This window comes from Lonchura striata, chromosome 29 (genome assembly GCF_046129695.1).
Source record: "Lonchura striata isolate bLonStr1 chromosome 29, bLonStr1.mat, whole genome shotgun sequence".
Classification (NCBI taxonomy): Eukaryota; Metazoa; Chordata; class Aves; order Passeriformes; family Estrildidae; genus Lonchura; species Lonchura striata.
In genome coordinates, this window is record NC_134631.1 from 3,716,318 (window position 1) to 3,741,575 (window position 25,258).

Below are 25,258 nucleotides of genomic sequence, written 5' to 3' on the forward strand. Positions count from 1 at the left end.
TATGCAAGGAAGTCTGGGGGATCCCCTGAGTCGTGTCCCCCCTCCTCTGAAGTATGTGTGCTCCCCGGGGCCCCCAGCCCGGTGTCACCCCCTTTTCTCTGCCCACAGAGCTCCTGAGCCGCCGGCGGCCGCAGCCCCTCCCCGTGGCCTCGGGCCCGGCCGGCACCCCCTGCTCCATCCCCACGCTGATTTTGGGGGGGTCCTGTGTTCCCCAGCCCTGCTGTCACTCTGCCCCTGCCCCCTGCTCCCAGTGTTCCCAGTAAAGCTTCCCAGTTAAACCCAGCCCAGTTCATGGGGGCACTGGGGAGGGACTTGGGGGGACCCCACGGCGGGGCCGGCCCTGGGCAGGGAGGGCGGGTGCAGGTGGGGAACACTGCCTGCTGCGGGTCTGCCCGGCAACTGGTGAGTCATCAGCCCCGCTCGCTCTCATTGGCTGACTCTTCTCCACCGCGTTCTCTCATTGGCTGAGGAGAGGCCCGGCAGTGCAGAGAAGGAACGGGAGAGATCCCGCCCCGAGCACCGGCACGGGGACAACAGACCCGGCCTGGGCACAGGGAGGGAATTTATTACCAACCAAACCACGGCAGCACCAGGAGAAGGGAAAGAAATCCCTCCAGCACCTTCCCCCCACCCAACGGGGATCACCCACAACAGGGTTATCCACCATGGAGAGACGGGGACATCCGAGTTTAGAACAAAGCCAATTTTATTGAGTGTACCAGGTGTTTATACAGGGATTGACTTGTATGGTGCTTATAGAGGGCTCTGTTTTTGGTAACAATTTCCCATTGGTTTCACATTCTTGGTGACATCCAGTAACCTGGGAACATTTATTTTATCACAAAGTCTCACACCATATTGCTTGGCCAGTCTTCTTGCCCAGGGAGACTTCAAGTGTGTCTGTGTCTCCCACAGTTTCTGCTCAGTCAGGCCTCAGATATCGGGCCCCTTTATCAGCTCCATTGCTTTACTCTCTGTTTTATTCCCCATACAGGGACACCAGGGCTCTGCCCAACGAGGGTCACTGGGGATCATCCAGCCCGGATCCTCCCATGGGGGATGGAGCTGCAGCAGCGCACCAAGCTCTTCCCTCACTGTAAGCTCTTCCCTCACTGACGGCACTCACAGGGCTTCCTTTAATGGTGCCTCTATTGGTGCTGGATCAAGGCTGAACTCTGTGAGAAGCTCTTCCCACACTTCCCACTCTTGTAGGGCCTCTCCCCGGTGTGGATGCGCCGGTGCACGGTGAGGTGGGAGTTTTGCTTGAAGCCCTTCCCACAGTCAGAGCAGCGGTAGGGCCTCTCCTCTGTGTGAATCCGCTCATGTAGGAGGAGATGGGAACTGGTCTGAAACCTCTTCCCACACTGGGGACACTCGTAGGGCCTCTCCCCAGTGTGGATGCGCTGGTGTCTTCTCAGGTGTGAGCTCCACCCAAAGCTCTTCCCACATTCCAAGCACTCGTAGGGCCATTCCCCAGTGTGGATCACCTGGTGTTTGACTAGGTTAGACCTGTGACTGAAGCTCTTCCCACACTTCCCACACTCGTAGGGCCTCTCCCCGGTGTGGATGCGCCGGTGCACGGTGAGGTAGGAGTTGTGCTTGAAGCCCTCCCCGCAGTCGGGGCAGAGGAAGGGCCTCTCCTCTGTGTGAATCCGCTCATGTCTGAGGACACAGGAGCTGGTCCAAAACCTCTTCCCACACTCCCCACACTCGTAGGGCCTCTCCCCAGTGTGGATCCTCTGGTGCTCGATCAGGTGGGAGCTCCGGCTGAAACCCTTCCCACATTCCAAGCACTTGTGGGGCTTCTCCCTGCCATGAGGCTTCTGCACCAGCTCCGAGCTCCGCCTGGATCTCCGCCCACCTTCCTGGCTCAGGGGGGCTCTTTCCTCCCCGCAGCTCCCTGGGCTGGGTTTGCAGCTCCTCCTCCTGCAGCATCTCCGGGGCTTTTCCTCCTCCTCCATTCAGCCACACCCTGGAAATGACAAATCCTGGTTTGAGGGTAAAACAAGAGAAGAGCTGCTTGGACTGGAGGTTCCGCCTTGCCCAAGTTCATCCCTGGAAGTCATTGGGAATCTTGTATCTGTAAGAACCTCCAAAACACCAAGATTCAGCCCAAAAATCCCACAAACTTCAAGACACAAATCAAAAACTCCCTGAACATCACAAGTCAGCAAAATACTCCTCTAAAAGATAAAGATTCAGTTCCCATATTAAACCAAAGCACCAACATTTAGCCCAAGAAAGCTCAGAAACACCAAGATTCACCCCGTGAAAATTGTGGATCCCCCTCCACAGTCACCTGCTGCATGTGGGGGGAGCAGCGCTCCTGGGGCTGGGGGGAGGCTGCAGACACAGGGAGGGGTGGAACCTTCTGCTGCTTCCTCTTTCTGCTCCTCCTCCTCCTCCTCCTGTGTCTCTGCTCTTCCTCACACTCCTCTTGCTCCTGCTATTCCTCCTTCTCCTGCACAATCCCACCCTCTCCTGCCACCTACATCCTTTGACCATTCTGTTCCTCAAGACTGCTTCTCCTTCCCTTCTCCTCCTGCCCCCAGCCTCAGCACCCACTGCCGGCTCCCTCTTCCCCCCACACCCACAGCATCCCAGCGCAGGGGCAGGGATGGAGCTGGGGCAGGTCGGGCTGGGGCAGCGCTGGGCTCTCGGCCGCTCCCGCCCGCACTCGGTCCCCACTGCAGCCGCTCCCGCCAGGACAGCGCGGGGGGGCCCGGCCTTGGCGCTGCCCCACTCCCACCTCCCCAAATTCCCCTCGCGGGGCCATGGGGCCGAGGGGGGGCGCAGGTGGGTCCAGGTGGGAAATGCTGAGATAACTTTAAGAGTAGGTCCCCAAGAAGAAGAATTGGAATTTGTGGTAGACACTGGGGCAGAAAGAACCTTTATGTTAAATATTCCATAAGGTTATAGTGTAAGCAAAGATACTCTAAAAGTAACAGGAGCAAAAGGAGAGAGTTTCACAGTACCTGTTATTAAAAATGTGGCAATAGAGGGAGAAACTAGATTTTGGATGAGGGATGTTTTCTTGGTCCCAGGGGCAGGTAGCAATTTATTGGGAAGAGATTTACAAGTGAAATTAGGAATAGGGGTTGTTCCAGAAGATGGGAAGATGACAGCTAGACTTTTAAAACTAGGCCAGGAGGATGGAAGAAGAATTAACAAGGAAGTTTGGGCTGGGGAGGGAAATAGGGGAAGATTAAACATTGACCCCATAAAGATTACAATTGAGGAAAAAAAAAATGTCCCATACGTGAACGGCAGTATCCTGTATCTTTAGAAGGACGGGAATGTTTAAAGCCAGTAATAGAAGGACTAATAAAGGATAGGACATTAGAACCTTGTATGTCTCCCCATAATACCCCAATACTCCCAGTAAAGAAGCCTAATGGGAGCTATAGACTGGTACAAGCCTTAAGGGAGGTTAACAAAAGAACTCAGACCTGCTATCCAGTGGTACCAAATCCTTATACTCTTTTCAGTAAAGTTCCTCCCCAGCATCAGTGGTTTAGTGTAGTGGACCTTAAAGATGCCTTTTGGGCTTGCCCATTGGCCCAGGAGAGCAAGTTATCTTTGCTTTTGAATGGAAGGACCCACTAACTGGGAGAAAACAGAAATTAAGATGGACAAAACTACCACAGGGGTTTACAGAATCCCCAAACTTATTTGGACAAGCTTTAGAAACAATACTACAAACTTTCCCCACTCCCCGTGGAATACAAGTTATCTAATGCATTGATGATCTTTTGCTTTCTGGGGAAGCTGAAGCTGAAGTTAGAGAGGCTACTATAAAGCTTTTGAATTTTCTTGGGGAAAAAAGATTAAAGGTATCAAAAGGGAAGCTGCAATTTGTAGAATCAGAGGTAAAATATCTTGGACACTTGATTAGGAAGGGCAGTTGAAAGCTCAACCCAGGATGAAACACAGGGATTCTATCCCTTCCCCCTCCCTCTTCAAAGGGGGAAATCAGAAAGATACTCAGATTATTGGGGTATTATAAATTGTGGATTGAAGGATATACACAGGCAGTAAAATTTTTGAATAAAAAAATTGACAAAGGGAAATGATATAAAATGGACCAAAAAGGATAATGAAAAACTAAGAAAAATGAAGTTAAAACTAGCCCCAATATCAACTTTAAGCTTACCTGCACTAGCAAAACCCTTTCATCTGTATGTAAATGAAGAAAAGGGGGTAGTTCAAAATAGGGTTTTGTTTCAAGAGTGGGGAGGAGTAAAGAGACCCGTGGCTTATTTATCAAAGATATGGGATCCAGTAAATCAAGGCTGGCCAGTGTGTATTCAAGCTACAGCAGCTACTGCAATCCTGGTAAAGTCATAAACTGACTTCTAGAGGTAAATTAATTGTGTGAACACCTCATGCAGTATGAAATTTCTTCCAATTTGCACTGTGATTTTTATCTTGAAATACATAACTTACTGTACCCTAGGATTGAAAAACTAGTTACAGCTGTGACATAGCAAAACCTGCTATTAATTTGAGTCAATGCAGGCTGTTCAATCAAGTGTTCTCAGTGTATAAAGTTAAACTAAAGGTAACACCAGCTGCTTGGTAGGTCAATGAGAAACATTTTTCCTTCCAACCAGTCCTTTTTCAAGTGCCCACATGTATTTTGCTTTCTTACTTTTTTTGTTTTGTTTGTTTATTAGTTTTTCTGGAAGTGCTAACTACTTGCAGTGCATCTAGAACAGCAATTCAAGTTGTACATACAAAACACTTGTAAAAAAATAGGGCTCATTTTTTCCCAGAATGGGAGGTGGCTACATATAGAAAAGGGAACCTACAAAGCTAGATGAAGAAAAATTTCAGTATCTTCTACTGTAAACTGTTAATTTGTTACTTTCAGCATCACAGTGGGTATGTGACACACACATATGAAAAAGATGGTGAGTGAGATCTCTGTTTACTACAGTTTCCTATTTCTTTGATGAGTTAGAGAGCTATGAAGCAATTGTGATTCCTTGTGTGGATTGCCCAGGCCTGCAGGGAGGGCTTGGCCATGATTCCCTCTGTGCTGCAGGCAGCCCTGCAGCGTGGCAGCAGTGGCTTGCCTCTGGTGAGTTTGCAGGCAGGGTGCTCCAGCACTGCAGTGCTCAGGGGCAGTTTCCTACTTTGACATCAAAGCTTAAATTCAGGAGTGCCTCTTCCCATCCAGTTATTATTTGTACCGTAGAAACCTCTTTAGAGAGTGTTTCCTGGCAGTCAAAAAGAGAGTATTGCAGAGATAAATTCCTTACTTGCCGTCTCCCCCAGTGTATCCACATTTTGTCTATTCCCTCTTCAAATTATAGATTGGTAAAACCCATGCTCTGTGTCCTCAGATGCCCTTCCCAAATCAAACCTTGGCTTCTTTGCAAATTATATTGCATGAACAAGGATTGCCTTAAATTTTTTAGTGCAGGCAAGGTCACTTTGGAAGTAAGTTGTGGTTTACCTTGTTCCTACAACCCTTTCAAGCTTGTGAATGGAAAATTGTGACAGCAAAATAAGTCTTTAGTTTTAGCACTGTCAGCTGTGGGTAGCTGGTAGCCCTTGGCGGAGGGTGCCGTGAATTACAGGCCTGCAGAACACACATAACAAAAGTAATTTAATTTGTAAGGAAGTTGAAAAAGTGGGGAGAGGTGATTGGCAGACTCACCTCTCCAGGATGTAGGATTAATGTTAGAAAGTGGACTGATATTGAAATGTGGATGTTGAAATATGAAGAGAGAAAAAGAGAGCGAAACAGAGAGAAAGGGAGAGAGAAAAAGAGACAGAGAGGGAGAGCGAAATACACCCCAAAGTCCCCATACCGTGGCTATCTGTGAGTTCTCCCCCATTCCTGCTAGACAGAGTGACAGCAAGGGGAGGGGAGTGACAAGGACAGTCAAAACCAAAGCTGTGAAAAACAGGGAGAGCGGGACCACCAATACAGATAAGATCAAAGCAGAGGTCGCTGACTCTCACAATATGGTTTATTTTTTTAAACAAGACTTCTTTTTTTTCCTTCTGATTTTTGTTGTGAAGCAAAGGAGGGTTTTGCTCTGAAGAATGGGTCTGTAAGACTAAAACAGTTAGATGTTGCCTAAAAAGCAAAAAACCAAGAGATGTGATACATCTCCTGTTAAATTTGGGCTAGTCTTTTTTTAACTACTTATAGATCACAGGAAGAAGAATTGGCCTCTGCAGCAATTAGCACAGCTGGATACAAGAAGAAGAAGTAGCTATAGAAAAAGTTTGTAGTTAAACCCAGAAAGTTTTGAAGAAAACTAATGGTAAAAGTTAATGCAGTATTGTTTTTCTTTTAACACTGTGCTATTAAGAAGTCCTTTCCAGGTACTACTAAAGCAGCAATCCGAACCACGGAAAGAGGGTTAATTCATGACAGCAAAATAAAAGAATTTGTGAAGAAACGTGAGGAATGGACTATCACATCTAAACTGGGTGATACCAAATTGACTTTCAACCAGGACTGGGTGGTAATGGTTTGGGAATACCCACATGATCCAAGGCAGGTACAAAGAACAACACCTAACTGAGAAATAAGGCAAAGCTTGCATCACTGGTTCTAAGCCCTGCCTGAATAAGCCCTGAGACGCCTCCGACACCTCCTTGGCAGAGGAACACTGCCACTTCAAACAGGAGGATCGGGAGTGTTTGAGTCAAAGAGTTCTTATAGTCTGGCCTTAGCCAGTGACTTTTACAGGGAAGAAAGGAAATTGCCATCAGTGCTATGCTGTATACTTTATTTGATTCATCCCAATACTGGACACGCCAGCTGGGTTACCAGTGAATGTTCAAATTATGGGAATAATTGGTGTTATAGTTCACAAAATCTATGTTCTCGTTGCAAGAGGTATCAGTACTGAATCAATCCCCTAGACAGAGAGAACCCAAACCAACTGAAGTAATAACTCTGTTTTGTAGATGGGAATTATCAGTGCCTGTGGACTGAGAGATACCTGAGGAACAATGGGAAACCACAGTTAAGGAGTGTCAAAAAGGACTTGCCTAAAAATATCAGCAAAAAGGAGTGACAAGGGAAACAGAGGGCAAGCCTGGATTGAGCACTGTACTCACCAGGGAGAAGATCACACGTACCTGCTGTGGGCAGCAACCCCACAGGCAGGGGAGGTGGGGGTATAAGCCATGCCAGACCTCTGTCATTCCTGTTTCTGTCTCTCATTTGTTGTCTTTTCCCTTCTGAGATAGCAGCAAGATCGTGTCACAAATGTTACAGAAAGTGTTACATGGAAAGAAACCAAAGTTCCTTTTTGTTACACACACCCATGTCAACAGCCACAGACTCACCCAAATTGAGTACCTGCAGGCAAAATGGGGAAAAATATTGGATTACAAGGAAATTAGGAAAATGTGATAATAGATGGGGCATCGAATGTCTGAAAGGAGAGAGATTCATTTGTTTTACATTTGATCTTAGAGATATAGTCCAAGATTTGGTATAAAGACAATTAATAAACAAAAAGGTGAAACCAGCACAGCAATCTAGCTCTGTATTGACTTCAAATTATATACTGCATCATATTATAGGCCTCCACGCTGTTATAGAGGAGATAACAAACAAAGCTGCTCAGGCACTGGAATTAATATCAAATCATAAAGGCCAAACAAAAACTGCAGTGTACCAGAATAGTTTGGCTTTAGACTATTTATTGGCTAATGAAGGGGTGTTTGTGGAAAGTTTAATATATCAGATTGTTGAAAATAGATGACAACGGGGAGGTCATCCTAGAAAAAAACAACCCAGACACCAATCCAAAAATGGGAAAACAGTGTTAAAAACTAACTGGTGGGGTAATTGAGCATGGGATGGTGGAAGAAATGGAGATTCTTCCTTTTATGTATTATAACTGTTATAAATGAAAGTTTGTCTAGACAAATTAATATGAAAAAATAAAATATTTATTTTGCAATCAAATTCTACCTAGCCAGCCACAAGGAAAGAACAGAGTGGAGCCTGGGGTCGGCCCTGGGTGTGCAACAAAGAGGTCAGCCTCAGCAGAGGTTTTCCTCTATGCCCACACACCTCCATCCTGGCACAAGCGGTTTTTATAGGGAAAATTCTGCCTGAGGCCAAGATTTCAGCAATCAGTCTTTTCTTCCATTAAGAGTCTATATGTTAATGAGATTTTCTTTTTTGGTGATGAGGGAGAACAATTCAGTGTCTGGAGTTTGTTGAATCCCTTGATGAAATTTACGGGAGGGAACGCTGCATTCACATGTGTCTGCCCAAGGATTTCCATGATATCCATCTCGGGTCCTTCAGGCAAGGATCAGCACCGGGGGTTCCTGTATCTCCCCAGCCATGGCCCATCTCCTGGGGAGCCGCACCTTCTTACTTGTAAATCAGTTTCCAATATACACCCGGTCTCAACTGCGAGGGTGGGGGGGAATCCTAATACAAACGTGTAGAGTGTTAGAGTGTTCTAACAAATCTAACAAATATTCAATGTCACATATATCATATTAGAAATGGCGCCAATTATATCTGCTACATATAACAGTATGGTAAATGTAGCTTTGTAGATAAAATGAAGATTTAGTAGTTAAAAAAGAAACTATGTATGTGTGTGGGGGGCGGGGGGTTTAAGGAATGAGATACGCGCTTCAAGGAACATGCAAATTCTCCAGAGAAGAGCAATTTATGGTTTTCTTATTAGAAGAAGCTGATTTCTTCACACCTTGCTCAGACTCGAAGACCCCGTGGGGATTAAAGAAAACAGTTGACATACAACAGACAGAGTTTTTTGTTTCAAATATAATGTATGCATAACCATGAAGGATATATGAATATGCAACAGTGTATTGTTTTAGGGGTGATTCAATTGTTCACAAGGTACATTCATCTTGGCTTAAGTGCCTGAGAGCATCTGGACCTCAGATATTCTTTCTTTTTTATTGTCTTGTAATTGTCTTAACTATAAATTTTTATCAGTCTAATTCTATTCCTATTTTTTCACCATTTTTTAATTATTAAACTTTTAAAATTCTAAAAACCAAGTGATTGGCATTTTTCACAAATTCCTATCAGGAGACAGAGCACCCATTCATCATTTCAATGGCATCATTAGATTAAAAGCTGTCCTCGCAATAAGAACCAACCAGACAGCTCCAGCTCCTGACCTTCCTGCCGACCAAGCCACTGAAATGAGGAACACAACATTTCACCAGGGGATGGGATCAGATTATCTGTTAGCAGGAAAAAAAGCAGTTTGAGGAAAACTAAATGACTCAAACTGCTGCTGGCAAAGAGATGACAAGGGGAAAGTGTTGAAAAAGATAATAAAGGAAATAGGAAAGCAGTTTCTGTATTGGTCCAAGCATGGAAAGGATGGGAATGAGACACGGTTTTCTGGCTCCCCGGCAGACCAGGCGTTAAACGTTGGGTGTCTCCTGGATTGTCCCCGGAAAGGGCCCATTTCTGCACCGAGATACCTTTTTTCATTTGTAAATTAGGTCTTTCTTTCTCTGCCAACAGTGGTTTCTCCAGCCCCGGCTGCAGCCACTGGTCATTTAAAACTTTAAGAATCTCTTTCTACAAGCACAACTGACTTGATGCATATTTTACATAAGCACGAATTATTCCATAACATATATTACAATGGGGCTGCGGAAATCTCCCTGCAGGTCCCTGGGGATGCAGAGATCCCCTGCAGTTCCATGGGGATGCAGAGATCCCCTGCAGGTCCATGGGGATGCAGAGATCCCCTGCAGCCCCTGCAGGAGCCGGGCTGGAGCTCGGCGATGCCTGAGAGGAGGCTGTGAGCCCGCGGGCAGAGGGGCCCCGCTGGAGCAGCCTGTCCTGGCAGGACTGAGCCCGTGGCACAGTGACCCACGCTGCAGCACTCGGAGGGGGCTGTGCCCAGGGGATGGACTCCGCTCCGAGAAGTTCCTGGAGAAGTCTCGGCCGGGAGAGAGCGCAGGGTGCAGCAGGGAACGACTCCTGTCCCTGAGCAGAGGGAGAAGCCCCGGGGGATGAGCTGAGCATGGCCCCATTCCCTGTCTCCTGCCCTGCCGGGGGAGGAGGTGCAGCTGGGAGCAGGGAGGCGTGGGGAAAGCTGCATTTAAGGCTCTGCACTGACTTCTCCTTCTCCTGCTCCGAGTCTTTGGAGTTTTCTGACAGAAATCTCTCCCCTGCCCCACCCACCCACAGGGCTTGGGGCAGGTTTCCCTTTTCGGGGGAAATCAAAGCGAAGCACTGATGCGCTAACGAGGGGCAGGAGAAGTGAGGCTCCTGGGCTTCCCGCAGCGGCGGAGGCACGGAAGGCGCAGGGCCGGGAAAGCCGTGGCGGGAGGCGCGGAGAAGTTTGTTTGTGTGGGCAGCTCAATCCCGGCTCGGCCCGGGCCCGTGCCGGGGCTGTTCCTCATCTCCGGCTTTCCCCTCACGCAGCCCGGGGGCGCCGAGAGCGCGGGGCGAGGCGGGGCCGTGCGCAGAGCCCGCCCCGAGCTCGCTGCCATTGGCCGCCGGTGCCGTCAGTCGCGGTTGCGGCGCGCTGATTGGTGGGAGCGGGGCGCGGCGCGGCCCCGGCGGCGGGCTGAGGGCGGCCGTGGCCGCGCAGCGCCGCCATTGGCCGAGCGGCTGTGCGGGCCCGGCAGCGGCGGCAGCGGCCGGAGCGCGGTGAGGCGGCGGCGGCGGAGCTCGGAGGCGGCCCCGGCGCAGGTGGGAGCCGCGCTGGGCTCTGCGGGGGCTCGGGGCTGGCTGCGGGCGGAGGGGGCGGCAGGGGGCTCCGGCGGCTCGCCGGTGCCGTGTCCGGCCCGTGCCGGCCCCGGGCTGAGGGCGCTGCGGGAGCGGCTGCCCGCGGTCTCCTTCCCGCCGGGGCCGGGCAGGAGCCGCTGCCGGAGCAGCGCTGGCTCGGCCCGGCTGCTGTGGGTAGGACAGAGGGGCTGCCCCGCGGCCGGCAGCGGGCGGGGAATTTCCCGTCGCCGGAGGTTCGTGTGCCCGGAGGAGAGCGAGGAGTCCTGTCAAAGTGACTTTATTGCCGAGCAGGGGCAGAGGCCGTGGGGCATTTGCCGTGCGCTCTCTGCCGTGCTTGTAGTCCGCAGCCTCCTTTTTATCCTCATTTTCCCGGCCGCATCTCCCTCTGCCTTTGCCCACCGGCTGGGTCCTTGGAAGGTTCCGACTTCCCGATGCGCCTGGAGCCTGTCCTCGTTAATGTGCACCCTCCTTTTGTAGAACAGCCGATATTCATGGCTCTGTTAAGTCTTTGTTCTTCTCCTCGAGGTTCGGGAACGTAGCGGCACTTTGAGCAGCTGTCTGGGTCAATTTGTAACACATATTGGACCTGATGGTTTCTCCCCTTATCTACAAGTGCCCGGCCCTATCGCCAGGCAGATTCACTCCTTGACTCTGTTTTGTTCTTCTCGGGTCCTCTTTGGTTTTGGGATTATTCTCGGTGCCCTCATTCCCTGTCCTTTTGTAGCCGTTTGTGGATCAGGAGGCCTGGCTGCCACCTGCATGCCCTGGCTCAGCTGCTGGATGAGCTGCACTGCCAAGGTGTGGAGCATGGTAAAAAGATGAGAGTTGCTGCAGCACAGAAGAGGAGAAGCCACATTCGTTTGACCCCTGGTCTGCTGGGGAGCCGGGGAACCGTATCCCATTTCCATCCTTTCCATATTTGGACCAATTCATAAAGTGCTCTCCTATTTGCTATGTTAGCTTTTTAGCAGTTTTCTCTTGTCATCTCTTTGCCAACATCAGTTTGAGTCACTGCGTTTTCCACAAACTCCTGTTTTTCTGCTAAGAGATAATCTGATCCCATCCCCTGGTGAAATGTTGTGTTCCTCATTTCAGTGGCTTGGTCGGCAGGAAGGTCAGGAGCTGGAGCTGTCTGGTTGGTTCTTATTCCGAGGACATCTTGTAATCTGATTATGCCATTGAAATGATAAATGGGTTCTCTGTCTCCTGATATGAATTTGTGAGAAACGCCAATCACTTAGTTTTTAAAATGTTAGAAGTTTAATACTAGTAAAATGGTTATAAAAGTAGGAATACAATTAGACTAATAAAAATTTAGAGTTAGGACAATTGCAAGACAATAAAAACAAAGACTTACAGATGTCTGGATGCTCTCTTGGGCACTTAAGCCACAACAAGCATACCTTGTGAATAAAGGAATCACCCCTAAAAAAATTCACTGTTGCATATTCATATATCCTTCATGGTTATGCATACATTCTGTTTCAAACAAGAAACTCTGTCTGTTGTATGTCAACTGTTTTTTTTAATCCCTGTGGCATCCTCCAGTCTGAGCATGGCCTGAAGAAATTAGCGTCTTCTAGTAAGAAAACCATAAATTCCTCTTGTCTGGAGAATTTAGGTGTTCCTAGAGCGAATTTAGGTGTTCTCATTTCCTAACCCCCCCCCCCCCCACCGCCCAATGCATATTTTCTCTTTTAACTACTAAAGCTTCATTTTATCTACAAAGCTACGTTTACCATACTGTTAAAATGTTAATACCGCACAACTAATCAATATAACATAATACATATAGTAACTATCTGCACAGAGCCATATAACATGTATTTTTCACAAAATCATTTTGATTCCCGGGGCTGGTCCATGGTGTTGTAGGATTTGTTCTGCTGGCCCTTCATCTTTTCCCCACGTTTGGGTGCTCCCTCAAGCTGGGGCTGCATCAATTGATCATTTTTTTTTCTTACTCCTGAACTTGTTATAGCAAAAGCCCAGTGCTCTGATACACCCTGTACAGCACAGACAGTGACAGCAGATGTTGGAGTGGGCAGAGGGATGATCCCCCCTTATTTTAGTGAAGTTTTCCAAACATTCTCCATTTGCTGTTTCCCTTTGCAGCTTCAGCCATTTCTGTTGCAGAGTCAGAGATCCTCAGCATGGGCTCTGCCTTCAGCTGTGCAGATTCCATCTGTGCAAGCAGGCAGAGCTTGGGGTGAGGGGCAGAGGGAATCAGCCAATTCCTGCCCCAGGCAAGAAGAGCCAGGTACATTGTCCCCACTTTGCCCCAGCAGTGTTAATTTGCATTTCTGAAGTTCCTTCTGGGTGCCTGGAATGCAGTTTCTCTTCCACAGCAGCCTTCAGCAGCCTCACTTGTGCCCCCCCCACAACCTGCTGCTTTCTTTTTCCCCTTCAAATCATCTATTTATTGTTTATGAGTTAAAGGGTCACTTTTAAATCTCATCTAGTTTTTTAAATTTTGAAAAAATCCAATCATTTTGTTTTTAAAATTTTATAAGTATCATAATAATAATATGGTTATAAAAATAATAATACAATTAGAGTAATACGGTTTAGAGTTAGGACAATTACAAGACAATAAAAAGCAAAGAATTACGGATGTCCGAAGAAAAGCATGACTTGTGAACAAAGGAATCACCCTTAAACCAATGCACTTGTTGCATATTCATACATCCTTCATGGTTATGCATACATTCTATTCTAAACAAGAAACTCTGTTGTATGTCAACTGTTTCCTTTAATCCCCTGGAGTCTTCAAGTCTGAGCAGGGCCTGAAGAAATTATCTTCTTCTGATAAGAAGCCATAAATTCCTCTCCTTTGGAAGATTTAGGTGTTCTTCAAAGGGAGCATCTCATTCCTAAAAAGAAAACTCCCCCCACATACATAATCTCTATTTTAACATTATGTTGTAACATAAAGCTACACTTAACACAATACATAAAAGAATTAATACAGCATAACTTTCTAACATTACATATATATTATTCATTGTAACATTTGCGAAAAGCCAATCATAAATATGCATTTTTCACAATCCCGCCTCTTATTCATTATAAATCATTTTGCTTGAGCAATATTTCTTATTCTCTTGCATTCTTTGGACTCTGTTGGTAATCAAATAAAACATGGGATTAAATAAAGAAGAAATGTCAAAACACTTGTAACACATAAAAGGAAGAATCCTAATTTCTTCCAGCATCCCATTCTCAATACATTACCTCACCTGCTAGTTTTTAACATTATTTTCCCATTTTTGGACTGATACCTGGGTCATAATTTTTTCTGATATCCTTTGTTTTTTCCAGGATGACATCCTCATTGCCATCTATTTTCAACAATCTGTACACCCCATTCTTTAGCCAATAAATAGCGTAAAGCCAACCTATTTTAACACACTGCAGGTGATGTTTGGCTTTGCAGACTCAATATTAATTCCAATGCCTGAGCAGCTTTGTTTATTATCTTCTCTATAACTGCTTGGAGTCATTTAATATGACTCAGGATATAATTTGGGGTTAACACAGAGCTAGACTGCTGTGCTTGTTTTACCATTTTTTTACTAATTGTCTCTTTACCGAATCTTGGACTATATTTCTAAGATCAAATGTAAAACAAATCCATCTCTCTCCTTTTGGACATTCCATGCCCCAAGTATTACTACTTTTTCCTAAGTTCTTTATAGTGTGATAATTTTCCCCCTTTTTCCTGCAGGTACTTAATTTGGATGGGTTATAACAGTGCCTGTTGACATGGGTGTGTGTAACCAAAAGGAACTTTGGTTTCTTTTCATGTAACACTTTCTGTAGCATTTGTGACACGATCTTGCTGCTATCTCAGAAGGGAAAAGACAACAAATGAGAGACAGAAACAGGAATGACAGAGGTCTGGCATGGCTTATACCCCCACCTCCCCTGCCTGTGGGGTTGCTGCCCACAGCAGGTACGTGTGATCTTCTCCCTGGTGAGTACAGTGCTCAATCCAGGCTTGCCCTCTGTTTCCCTTGTCAATCCTTTTTTACTCATTTCCAGGCAAATTGTTTTTGACACCTTTTAACTGTGGTTTTCCACCATTCCTCAGGTATCTCTCAGTCCAGAGGCACTGATAATTCCCATCTACAAAACAGAGTTATTACTTCAGTTGGTTTGGGTTCTCTCTGTCTAGGGGATTGATTCATTACTGATACCTCTAGCAACGAGAACATAGATTTTGTGAACTATAACACCAATTATTCCCATAATTTGAACATTCACTTGTAACCCAGCTAGAGTGTCCAGTATTGGGATGAATCAAATAAAGTATACAGCATAGCACTGATGGCAATTTCCCTTCTTGCCTGTACAAGTCACAGGCTAAGGCCAGACTATAAGAACTCTTTGACTCAAACACTCCCGATCCTCCTGTTTGAAGTGGCAGTGTTCCTCTGCCAAGGAGGTGTCAGAGGCGTCTCAGGGCTTATTCAGGCAGGGCTTAGAACCAGTGATGCAAGCTTTGCCTTATTTCTCAGTTAGGTGTTATTCTTTGTACCTGCCTTGGATCATTTGGGTCTTCCCAAACCATTACCACCCAGTCCTGGTTGAAAGTCAATTTGGTGTCACCCGGTTTAGATGTGATAGTCCATTCCTCACGTTTCTTCACAAAATCTTTTATTTTGCTGTCATGAATTCACCCTCTTTTCCATGGTTGGGATTGCTGCTTTAGTAGTACCTGGAAAGGACTTCTCAATAGCACAGTGTTAAAAGAAAAACAATACTGCATTAATTTTACCATTATTTTTTTTCAAAACTTTCTGGGTTTAACTAAAAACTTTTTCTATAGCTGCTTCTTCTTCTTGTATCTGTCTGTGCTAATTGCTGCAGAGGCCAATTCTTCTTCCTGTGAGCTATAATTAGTTAAAAAAAGACTAGGCCAAATTTAACAGATGTATCACATCTCTTCGTTTTTTGCTTTTTAGGCAACATCTGTTTTAGTCCTACAGACCCATTCTTCAGAACAAAAGCCTTCTCTTCTTAACAACAAAAATCAGAAGGAAAGAAAAGAAGTCTTGTTTAAAAAAATAAACCACATTGTGAGAGTCAGCAACCTCTGGTTTGATCTTATCTGTATTGGCAGCCCCACTCTCCCTGTTTTTCACAGCTTTGGTTTTGACTGTCCTTGTCACTCCCCTCCCCTTGTTGTCACTCTGTCTAGCAGGAATGGGGGAGAATTTACAAATATCGACGGTATGGGGACTTTGGGGTGTATTTCGCTCTCCCTCTCTCTCTCTCTCTCTCTCTCTCTCTATCTATCTATCTCTCTCACTCTCTCCCTTTGTCTCTCTTTCGCTCTCTTTTTCTCTCTTCACATTTCAACATCCACATTCCAATATCAGTCCACTTTCTAACATTAATCCTACATCCTGGAGAGGTGAGTCTGCCAATCACCTCTCCCTCCTTTTCCAACTTCCTTACAAATTTAATTACTTTTGTTTCGTGTGTTCTGCAGGCCTGTAATTCACGGCACCCTCCACCAAGGGCTACCAGCTACCCACAGCTGACAGTGCTAAAACTAAAGACTTATTTTGCTGTCACAATTTTCATTCACAAGCTTGGAAGGGTTGTAGGAACAAGGTAAACAACAACTTACTTCCAAAGTGACCTTGCCTGCACTAAAAAATTTAAGGCAATCCTTGTTCATGCAATATGATTTGCAAAGAAGCCAAGGTTTGATTTGGGAAGGGCATCTGAGGACACAGAGCATGAGTTTTACCAATCTATAATTTGAAGAGGGAATAGACAAAATGTGGATACAGTGGGGGAGACAGAAAGTAAGGAATTTATCTCTGCAATACTCTCTTTTTGACTGCCAGGAAACACTCTCTGAAGAGGTTTCTACGGTACAAACAATAACTGGATGGGAAGAGGCACTCTTGAATTTAAGCTTTGGTGTCAAAGTAGGAAACTGCCCCTGAGCACTGCAGTGCTGGAGCACCCTGCCTGCAAACTCACCAGAGGCAAGCCACTGCTGCCACGCTGCAGGGCTGCCTGCAGCACAGAGGGAATCATGGCCAAGCCCTCCCTGCAGGCCTGGGTAATCCACACAAGGAATCACAGTTGCTTCATAGCTCTCTAACTCATTCAAGAAATAGGAAACTGTAGTAAACAGAGATATCCCTCACCATCTTTTTCATATGTGTGTGTCACACACCCACTGTGATGCTGAAAGTAACAAATTAACAGTTTACAGTAGAAGATACTGAAATTTTTTCTTCATCTAGCTTTGTAGGTTCCCTTTTCTATATGTAGCCACCTCTCATTCTGGGAAAAAATGAGCCCTATTTTTTTACAAGTGTTTTGTATGCACAATTTTATTTGCTGTTCTAGATACAGTGCAAGTAGTTAGCACTTCCAGAAAAACTAGCAAACAAACAAAACAAAAAAACTAAGAAAGCAAAACACATTTGGGTACATGAAAAAGGACTGGTTGGAAGGAAAAATGTTTCTCATTGACTTACCAAGCAGCTGGTGTTACCTTTAGTTTAACTTTACACACTGAGAACACTTGATTGAACAGCCTGCATTGACTCAATAGCAGGTTTTGCTATGTCACAGCTGTAAACTAGTTTTTCAATCCTAGGGTACGGTAAGTTATGTATTTCAAGATAAAAATCACAGTGCAAATTGGAAGAAATTTCATACTGCATGAGGTGTGCACGCAATTAATTTACCTCCAAAAGTCAGTTTATGACTTTACCAGGATTGCAGAAGTTGCTGTAGCTTGAATACACACTGGCCAGCCTTGATTTACTGGATCCCACATCTTTGATAAATAAGCCACGGGTCTCTTTACTCCTCCCCACTCTTGAAACAAAACCCTATTTTGAACTACCCCCTTTTCTTCATTTACATACAGATGAAAGGGTTTTGCTAGTGCAGGTAAGCTTAAAGTTGATATTGGGGCTAGTTTTAATTTCATTTTTCTTAGTTTTTCATTATCCTTTTTGGTCCATTTTATATCGTCTCCCTTTGTCAATTTTTTTATTCAAAAATTTTACTGCCTGTGTATATCCTTCAATCCACAATTTATAATATCCCAATAATCTGAGTATCTTTCTGATTTCCCCCTTTGAAGAGGGAGGGGGAAGGGATAGAATATCCATGTTTCAGTGTGGGATGAGCTTTCAACTACCCCTCCTAATCAAGTGTCCAAGATATTTTACCTCTGATTCTACAAATTGCAGCTTCCCTTTTGATACCTTTAATCCTTTTTCCCCAAGAAAATTCAAAACCTTTATAGTAGCCTCTCTAACTTCAGCTTCAGCTTCCCCAGAAAGCAAAAGATCATCTATGCATTAGATAACTTGTATTCCAGGGGGAGTGGGGAATGTTTGTAGTATTGTTTCTAAAGCTTGTCCAAATAAGTTTGAGTATTCTGTAAACCCCTGTGGTAGTTTTGTCCATCTTAATTGCTGTTTTCTCCCAGTTAGTGGGTCCTTCCATTCAAAAGCAAAGATAACTTGCTCTCCTGGGCCAATGGGCAAGCCCAAAAGGCATCTTTAAGGTCCACTACACTAAACCACTGATGCTGGGGAGGAACTTTACTGAAAAGAGTATAAGGATTTGGTACCACTGGATAGCGGGTCTGAGTTCTTTTGTTAACCTCCCTTAAGGCTTGTACCAGTCTATAGCTCCCATCAGGCTTCTTTACTGGGAGTATTGGGGTATTATGGGGAGACATACAAGGTTCTAATGTCCTATCCTTTATTAGTCCTTCTATTACTGGCTTTAAACATTCCCGTCCTTCTAAAGATACAGGATACTGCCGTACACGTATGGGACAATTTTTTTTTCCTCAATTGTAATCTTTATGGGGTCAATATTTAATCTTCCCCTATTTCCCTCCCCAGCCCAAACTTCCTTGTTAATTCTTCTTCCATCCTCCTGGCCTAGTTTTAAAAGTCTAGCTGTCATCTTCCCATCTTCTGGAACAACCCCTATTCCTAATTTCACTTGTAAATCTTGTCCCAGTAAATTGCTACCTGCCCCTGGGACCAAGAAAACATCCCTCATCCAAAATCTAGTTTCTCCCTCTATTGCCACATTTTTAATAACAGGTACTGTGAAACTCTCTCCTTTTGCTCCTGTTACTTTTAGAGTATCTTTGCTTACACTATAACCTTATGGAATATTTAACATAAAGGTTCTTTCTGCCCCAGTGTCTACCACAAATTCCAATTCTTCTTCTTGGGGACCCACTCTTAAAGTTATCTCAGCATTCCCCACCTGGACCCCACCTGCGCCCCCCCCTCGGCCCCATGGCCCCGCGAGGGGAATTTGGGGAGGTGGGAGTGGGGCAGCGCCAAGGCCGGGCCCCCCCGCGCTGTCCTGGCGGGAGCGGCTGCAGTGGGGACCGAGTGCGGGCGGGAGCGGCCGAGAGCCCAGCGCTGCCCCAGCCCGACCTGCCCCAGCTCCATCCCTGCCCCTGCGCTGGGATGCTGTGGGTGTGGGGGGAAGAGGGAGCCGGCAGTGGGTGCTGGGCCTGGGGGCAGGAGGAGAAGGGAAGGAGAAGCAGGCTTGAGGAACAAAATGGTCAAACGATGCAGGTGGCAGCAGAGGGTGGGATTATGCAGGAGAAGGAGGAACAGCAGGAGCAAGAGGAGTGTGAGGAAGAGCAGAGACACAGGAGGAGGAGGAGGAACAGAAAGAGGAAGCAGCAGAAGGTTCCACCTCTCCCTGTGTCTGCAGCCTCCCACAGCCCCAGGAGTGCTGCTCCCTCCACATGCAGCAGGTGACTGTGGAGGGGGATCCACGATTTTCAGGGGGTGAATCTTGGTGTTTCTGAGCTTTCTTGGGCTAAATGTTGGTGCTTTGGTTTAATATGGGAACTGAATCTTTATCTTTTAGAGGAGTATTTTGCTGACTTGTGATGTTCAGGGAGTTTTTGATTTGTGTCTTGAAGTTTGTGGGATTTTTGGGCTGAATCTTGGTGTTTTGGAGGTTCTTACAGATACAAGATTCCCAATGACTTCCAGGGATGAACTTGGGCAAGGCGGAACCTCCAGTCCAAGCAGCTCTTCTCTTGTTTTACCCTCAAACCAGGATTTGTCATTTCCAGGGTGTGGCTGAATGGAGGAGGAGGAAAAGCCCCGGAGATGCTGCAGGAGGAGGAGCTGCAAACCCAGCCCAGGGAGCTGCGGGGAGGAAAGAGCCCCCCTGAGCCAGGAAGGCGGGCAGAGATCCAGGCGGAGCTCGGAGCTGGTGGAGAAGCCTCATGGCAGGGAGAAGCCCCACAAGTGCTTGGAATGTGGGAAGGGTTTCAGCTGGAGCTACCACCTGATCGAGCACCAGAGGATCCACACTGGGGAGAGGCCCTACGAGTGTGGGGAGTGTGGGAAGAGGTTTCGGACCAGCTCCCATCTCCTCCTCCATGAGCGGAGTCACACAGAGGAGAGGCCCTACCGCTGCCCCGACTGCAGGAAGGGCTTCAAGCACAACTCCAGCCTCACCGTGCACCGGCGCATCCACACTGGGGAGAGGCCCTACGAGTGTGGGAAGTGTGGGAAGAGCTTCAGTCACAGGTCTAACCTGGTCAAACACCAGGTGATCCACACTGGGGAACGGCCCTATGAGTGCTTGGAATGTGGGAAGAGCTTTGGGTGGAGCTCACACCTGAGAACACACCAGCGCATCCACACTGGGGAGAGGCCCTACGAGTGTCCCCAGTGTAGGAAGAGGTTTCAGACCAGTTCCCATCTCCTCCTACATGAGCGGATTCACACAGAGGAGAGGCCCTTCCGCTGCTCTGACTGTGGAAAGGGCTTCAAGCAAAACTCCCACCTCACCGTGCACCGGCGCATCCACACCGGGGAGAGGCCCTATGAGTGTGGGAAGTGTGGGAAGGGCTTCTCACAGAGTTCAGCCTTGATCCAGCACCAATAGAGGCACCATTAAGGGAAGCCCTGTGAGTGCCCCGAGTGAGGGAAGAGCTTGGAGTGAGGGAAGAGAGTGAGGGAAGAGCTTGGTGCGCTCCTGCAGCTCCATCCCCCATGGGAGGATCCGGGCTGGATGATCCCCAGTGACCCCCGTGGGGCAGAGCCCTGGTGCCCCTGTATGGGGAATAAAACAGAGAGTAAAGCAATGGAGCTGATAAATGGGCCCGATATCTGAGGCCTGACTGAGCAGAAACTGTGGGAGACACAGACACACTTGAAGTCTCCCTGGGCAAGAAGTGGCCAAGCAATATGGTGTGAGACTTTGTGATAAAATAAATGTTCCCAGGTTACTGGATGTCACCAAGAATGTGAAACCAATGGGAAATTGTTACCAAAAACAGAGCCCTCTATAAGCACCATACAAGTAAATCCCTGTATAAACACCTGGTACACTCAATAAAATTGGCTTTGGTCTAAACTCGGATGTCCCCGTCTCTCCATGGTGGATAACCCTGTTGTGGGTGATCCCCGTTGGGTGGGGGAAGGTGCTGGAGGGATTTCTTTCCCTTCTCCTGGTGCTGCCGTGGTTTGGTTGGTAATAAATTCCCTCCCTGTGCCCAGGCTGGGTCTGTTGTCCCCGTGCCGGTGCTCGGGGCGGGATCTCTCCCGTTCCTTCTCTGCACTGCCGGGCCTCTCCTCAGCCAATGAGAGAACGCGGTGGAGAAGAGTCAGCCAATCAGCGAGAGCGGGGCTGATGACTCACCAGTTGCCGGGCAGACCCGCAGCAGGCAGTGTTCCCCACCTGGACCCGCCCTCCCTGCCCAGTGCCGGCCCCGCCGTGGGGTCCCCCCAAGTCCCTCCCCAGTGCCCCCATGAACTGGGCTGGGTTTAACTGGGAAGCTTTACTGGGAACACTGGGAGCAGGGGGCAGGGCCAGAGTGACAGCAGGGCTGGGGGGACACTCAATCCCCCTTAAAATCACCGTGGACTTGGAGTGGGGGTCCCCGCCAAGCTCAAGGCCACGGGGAGCGGCTGCGGCCGCCGGCGGCTCAGGAGCTCTATGGGCAGAGAAAAGGGGGTGACACCGGGCGGGGGGGCCCCGGGGAGCACACATACTTCAGAGGAGGGGGGACACGACTCAGGGGATCCCCCAGACTTCCTTGCATAGGTAGAAACTGAGCCCCAGCACCAGGAAGACAAAGCCCAACTCGGGAGTCTCCAGTTCCTGTCAGCATCTTGCTGCGGCAGCATCCAGCAGCATCTATTGGGTTTCCACAGGGGTCAGGATCTCCCAAAAACTCTCACAGACACCCAGGCCCCTGCAAGCACCCTCCTGGTCGCTCCCAACTCAATCAGGATCCCCTGAAACCTCCTTCTTGATCCCTTCCTGACCTCCCCAGGACCCACCAAAGCCCCTCCTGTCCCTCTCAGGATCCCACAGCCTCCTTACAGTTGCCCCCACTGCCCTAAGACCCCCAAATCCTCTCCCAGTCACGTCCTAGTGCCCTCCAGGGACCTCCAGAACCCTATCCCACCCTCCTACCCTCCCCAGAATCCTTCAAACACTTTCTTAGCCCTTCCAAACCCACAACCTCCTCTCCCAGTTGAAACCAGGCTCTCTCCAACTCCCTCCCAGTTGCTCCCAGCATATTCCAGTGGCTCTCCCAGCACCCCCAATTCCTCTCTCGTACCTCAGTTCCGGCTCACAGGGTGCTCCAGGCTGGTGGAGGTGAGTCCGGCCCGGGTTGGGGTTTCCAGCAGCACCAGGAGCTGGTGGGTCCAGTCCCCATTGGGGAGCACGTCGGTGGTCACCACAGAGAGCTCCTGCTGGCCCTGGAACCACCTCAGCTGGATGGGAGCAGGCGGCTGGGGCCAGGCTGGGAACTCGAGTTCAGCAGAGAGATGGACACGGTGGGGGGCAGTGGGAGAGAGCGGGGACACACTGGGATCAGCTGGGGGGAACTGGGAGAGAGAGGGGAGGGGCGGTGTGGCCTTGGGGCAGACTGGGAATGGACTGGGAAGGACTGGGGTGGCACTCAGAGAGATGGGAGGGGATGGGGGGCACTGGGAGGAACTGGGAATGGGCTGGGAAGGAGTGGGAGGGACTGGGGCGGCACTGGGAGGAACTGGGAATGGGCTGGGAAGGAGTGGGAGGGACTGGGGCGGCACTGGGAGGAACTGGGAATGGGCTGGGAAGGAGTGGGAGGGTCTGGGGCGGCACTGGGAGGAACTGGGAATGGGCTGGGAAGGAGTGGGAGGGTCTGGGGCGGCACTGGGAGGAACTGGGAATGAAGCGCGCGGCACTGGGAGGCCGAGTCCAGTGCGGGGCACGCGGCGCTGCGGATCTGCCTGGCAACAGATGAGTCATCAGAGACTCGCGCTCTGATTGGCTGAGGGGCGGCAGCGCCACGCCAGGCTGAGATGGACAGCCGGGAGGCACTGGGAGAGACTGGGATGGACTGGGAGAGCCACGGGGTCAGTGGCAGGGACAGAAGGTCTCGGGGATGGGCACAAGGAGGGCTGAGGGCTCTGGGGCGATTCCCAGGGAGGTTTTGAGGGGCCTCAGGGTCATTGCCAGAGCAGGGCTCGAGGGGACACGCTCTGCCCCGCGCTCACCTCGGCGCTCCGTGAGGAACGGGCTGAGATACTCGTGGTTGCACCGGCAGAGCCAGCCCACCGCAGTCCTTCTTTGCTCCATAACGTGCGGGTCGCTGTTGCAGTACCTGGCTGCTGTCCCTGGAGTCTCTGTCCCGTGGTATCTGTGGATACCATGCAAAGGCCTTTTCTGCTTCTTTACCCTGCACTCTCCTTGTAGCAGTTCAGGCTGGAACAAATGGCTCCCAGAACAGGGACCTTGGGCAGTTGTCCAGTCCCGGAGAGCGTCTCCTGAAGGTCATCGGATCCGGGATCTTCGGGAATTCAAGCACCGTTTGGGACCAGCTCCAGGAGGAGCTTCTTCCTTCGCTTTGTGAGGACTGTTTCTCCTGGCCTGTCGGCACCCCTTTGGAATTCTGAGGGAAGGCTGCCGCTTTGGAAGGGAAGCTTTCAGAATCCAAAGGACCGGCAGGAGCCCACCAGCCCCCTCGAGGTTTCGCTTTTCCTTTGTGTCCCTCGCATTGGTGAGTACTCGCAGCGTGGGCTGCCAGGTGCCCGGGGGAGAGCACCACACACGAACACATTTATCTTAAGTTAATCCTTTTGCCTCGTGGGGGGGAATTTTGGGTTGTTTGGGGAACATGGACAATCATTTATCCCCAGCTCAACGAGAGATTTATATTCAGATTAAAGCAACTTTAGTACTAGGGAATGTTTCATTTAAAAAGAGGGATCTTAAAACTTTTGTTCGGTTTTTGTTTGAGCACTTTCCTGAGGCTTCCCAGGAAGATGTTTTGTCACTTTCATTCTGGGGGAAAGTTGGGTGATGCATTTATGATATACAAGTGGGGGGGAATTATAAAGTGGGCAAGTTTAATCCTATTTTCAATTTGATTTTTAAATTAGTAAAGCCTAAGGGAGAAAGTTGGGTCCCTGGTTCTTGTTCCCCGTGTTCCTCCCTCCCTGATCCTAACCCTGCTTCCCCTAAGGGTGGGATGGGAGCCAGACCCTGCCCACGGGCACAGGGCTGTCACCTACTCCCTGCTGCCTCCAGCCCCACTCAGTCCCTCTCTCGGGCTGGCCCTGGCCACTCCAGCCCGAGCCTTCCCTGCTCCCTTGTCCCCGACTGCCCTGTCCCCAGTTTGGTCCCCAGCTCCAGGAATGTCAGTTGTACAGCCCCGCCTCGGGTCCCTCCCCTGCGCTCGCAGCTGCGTCGATGGTGTCACCGTCGGGACCAGCCCCTTCTGTCCCCTGCCCACATCCCCGAGTGGGCCCTTGAGGGTGGTTCCCTCCTTCTCCAGCCCATCCCGGTTCCCACGCCGCGGAACCGAACGCGGGCCTGGCTGGAAGCCCGCCATGCTGGCCTGCAGGCCCCGAGTCACCGGGCCCCACCGCTCCGCCGGAGGCTGCGCGCTCCAGCGCGCCCCGACCCACCTTCCGAAGAGGATGAGGACGGCGGCACCCCGGCAGTAACAACAGGCCGGGAGGAGGCTGGACACGGATCAGGGAGGAGCCCTGCGGGATGGGGACCTGGACTTGGTGAGAGATCTCGATTGCCTTGCGGCGCCTGTCGTCATTAAACGGGGAAAGGAGCCACGATGGGAGCGGATTCCCCAGAGACTACGGCCGCAATTCTCCATATTTTAAAAATGTATTGGACTTAACTTTCACAGGACATATCTTAATTCCCCATGCCTTCCATTACATTACCATTGCATTATTGCAGTGGAAAAAACTTTTAAAGCCAATCCTATCCAAGTATGACTTGAGTGAAGTTTTAGGTGAAAGCCAGGAAGGCCTTGAGGCTTTGGCAGGAGAGGGGGAATTTAGCAGACCAGAGGATCAGGTCATGCTGCCCAACAATGTCTTAGATGACATCAAATCTGCTGCAAAGACTGCTCTTTTAAAAATCCCTGGTGGAACCACCCTTGTCCAAAACTTTTCTTCAATCCATCATGGGGTTGAAGAGACATTTGTTAAGTTTGTTGACCACCTCCCAGAGGCCATCAATCACCAA

At 48.8% G+C, this 25,258-nt stretch overlaps 1 protein-coding gene across 1 annotated transcript in view; it reads right to left on the reverse strand.

Annotated features, from left to right (window-relative positions):
• Nucleotides 1-25,258, reverse strand: part of LOC144247621 (uncharacterized) — a 334,658-nt gene that overhangs the window by 165,252 nt on the left and 144,148 nt on the right. Inside the window, exon 4 of the mRNA XM_077788930.1 lies at nt 1,375-1,737. Coding sequence (XP_077645056.1) covers nt 1,375-1,737 — 363 coding nt within the window. The remainder of the gene's footprint in view (nt 1-1,374; nt 1,738-25,258) is intronic.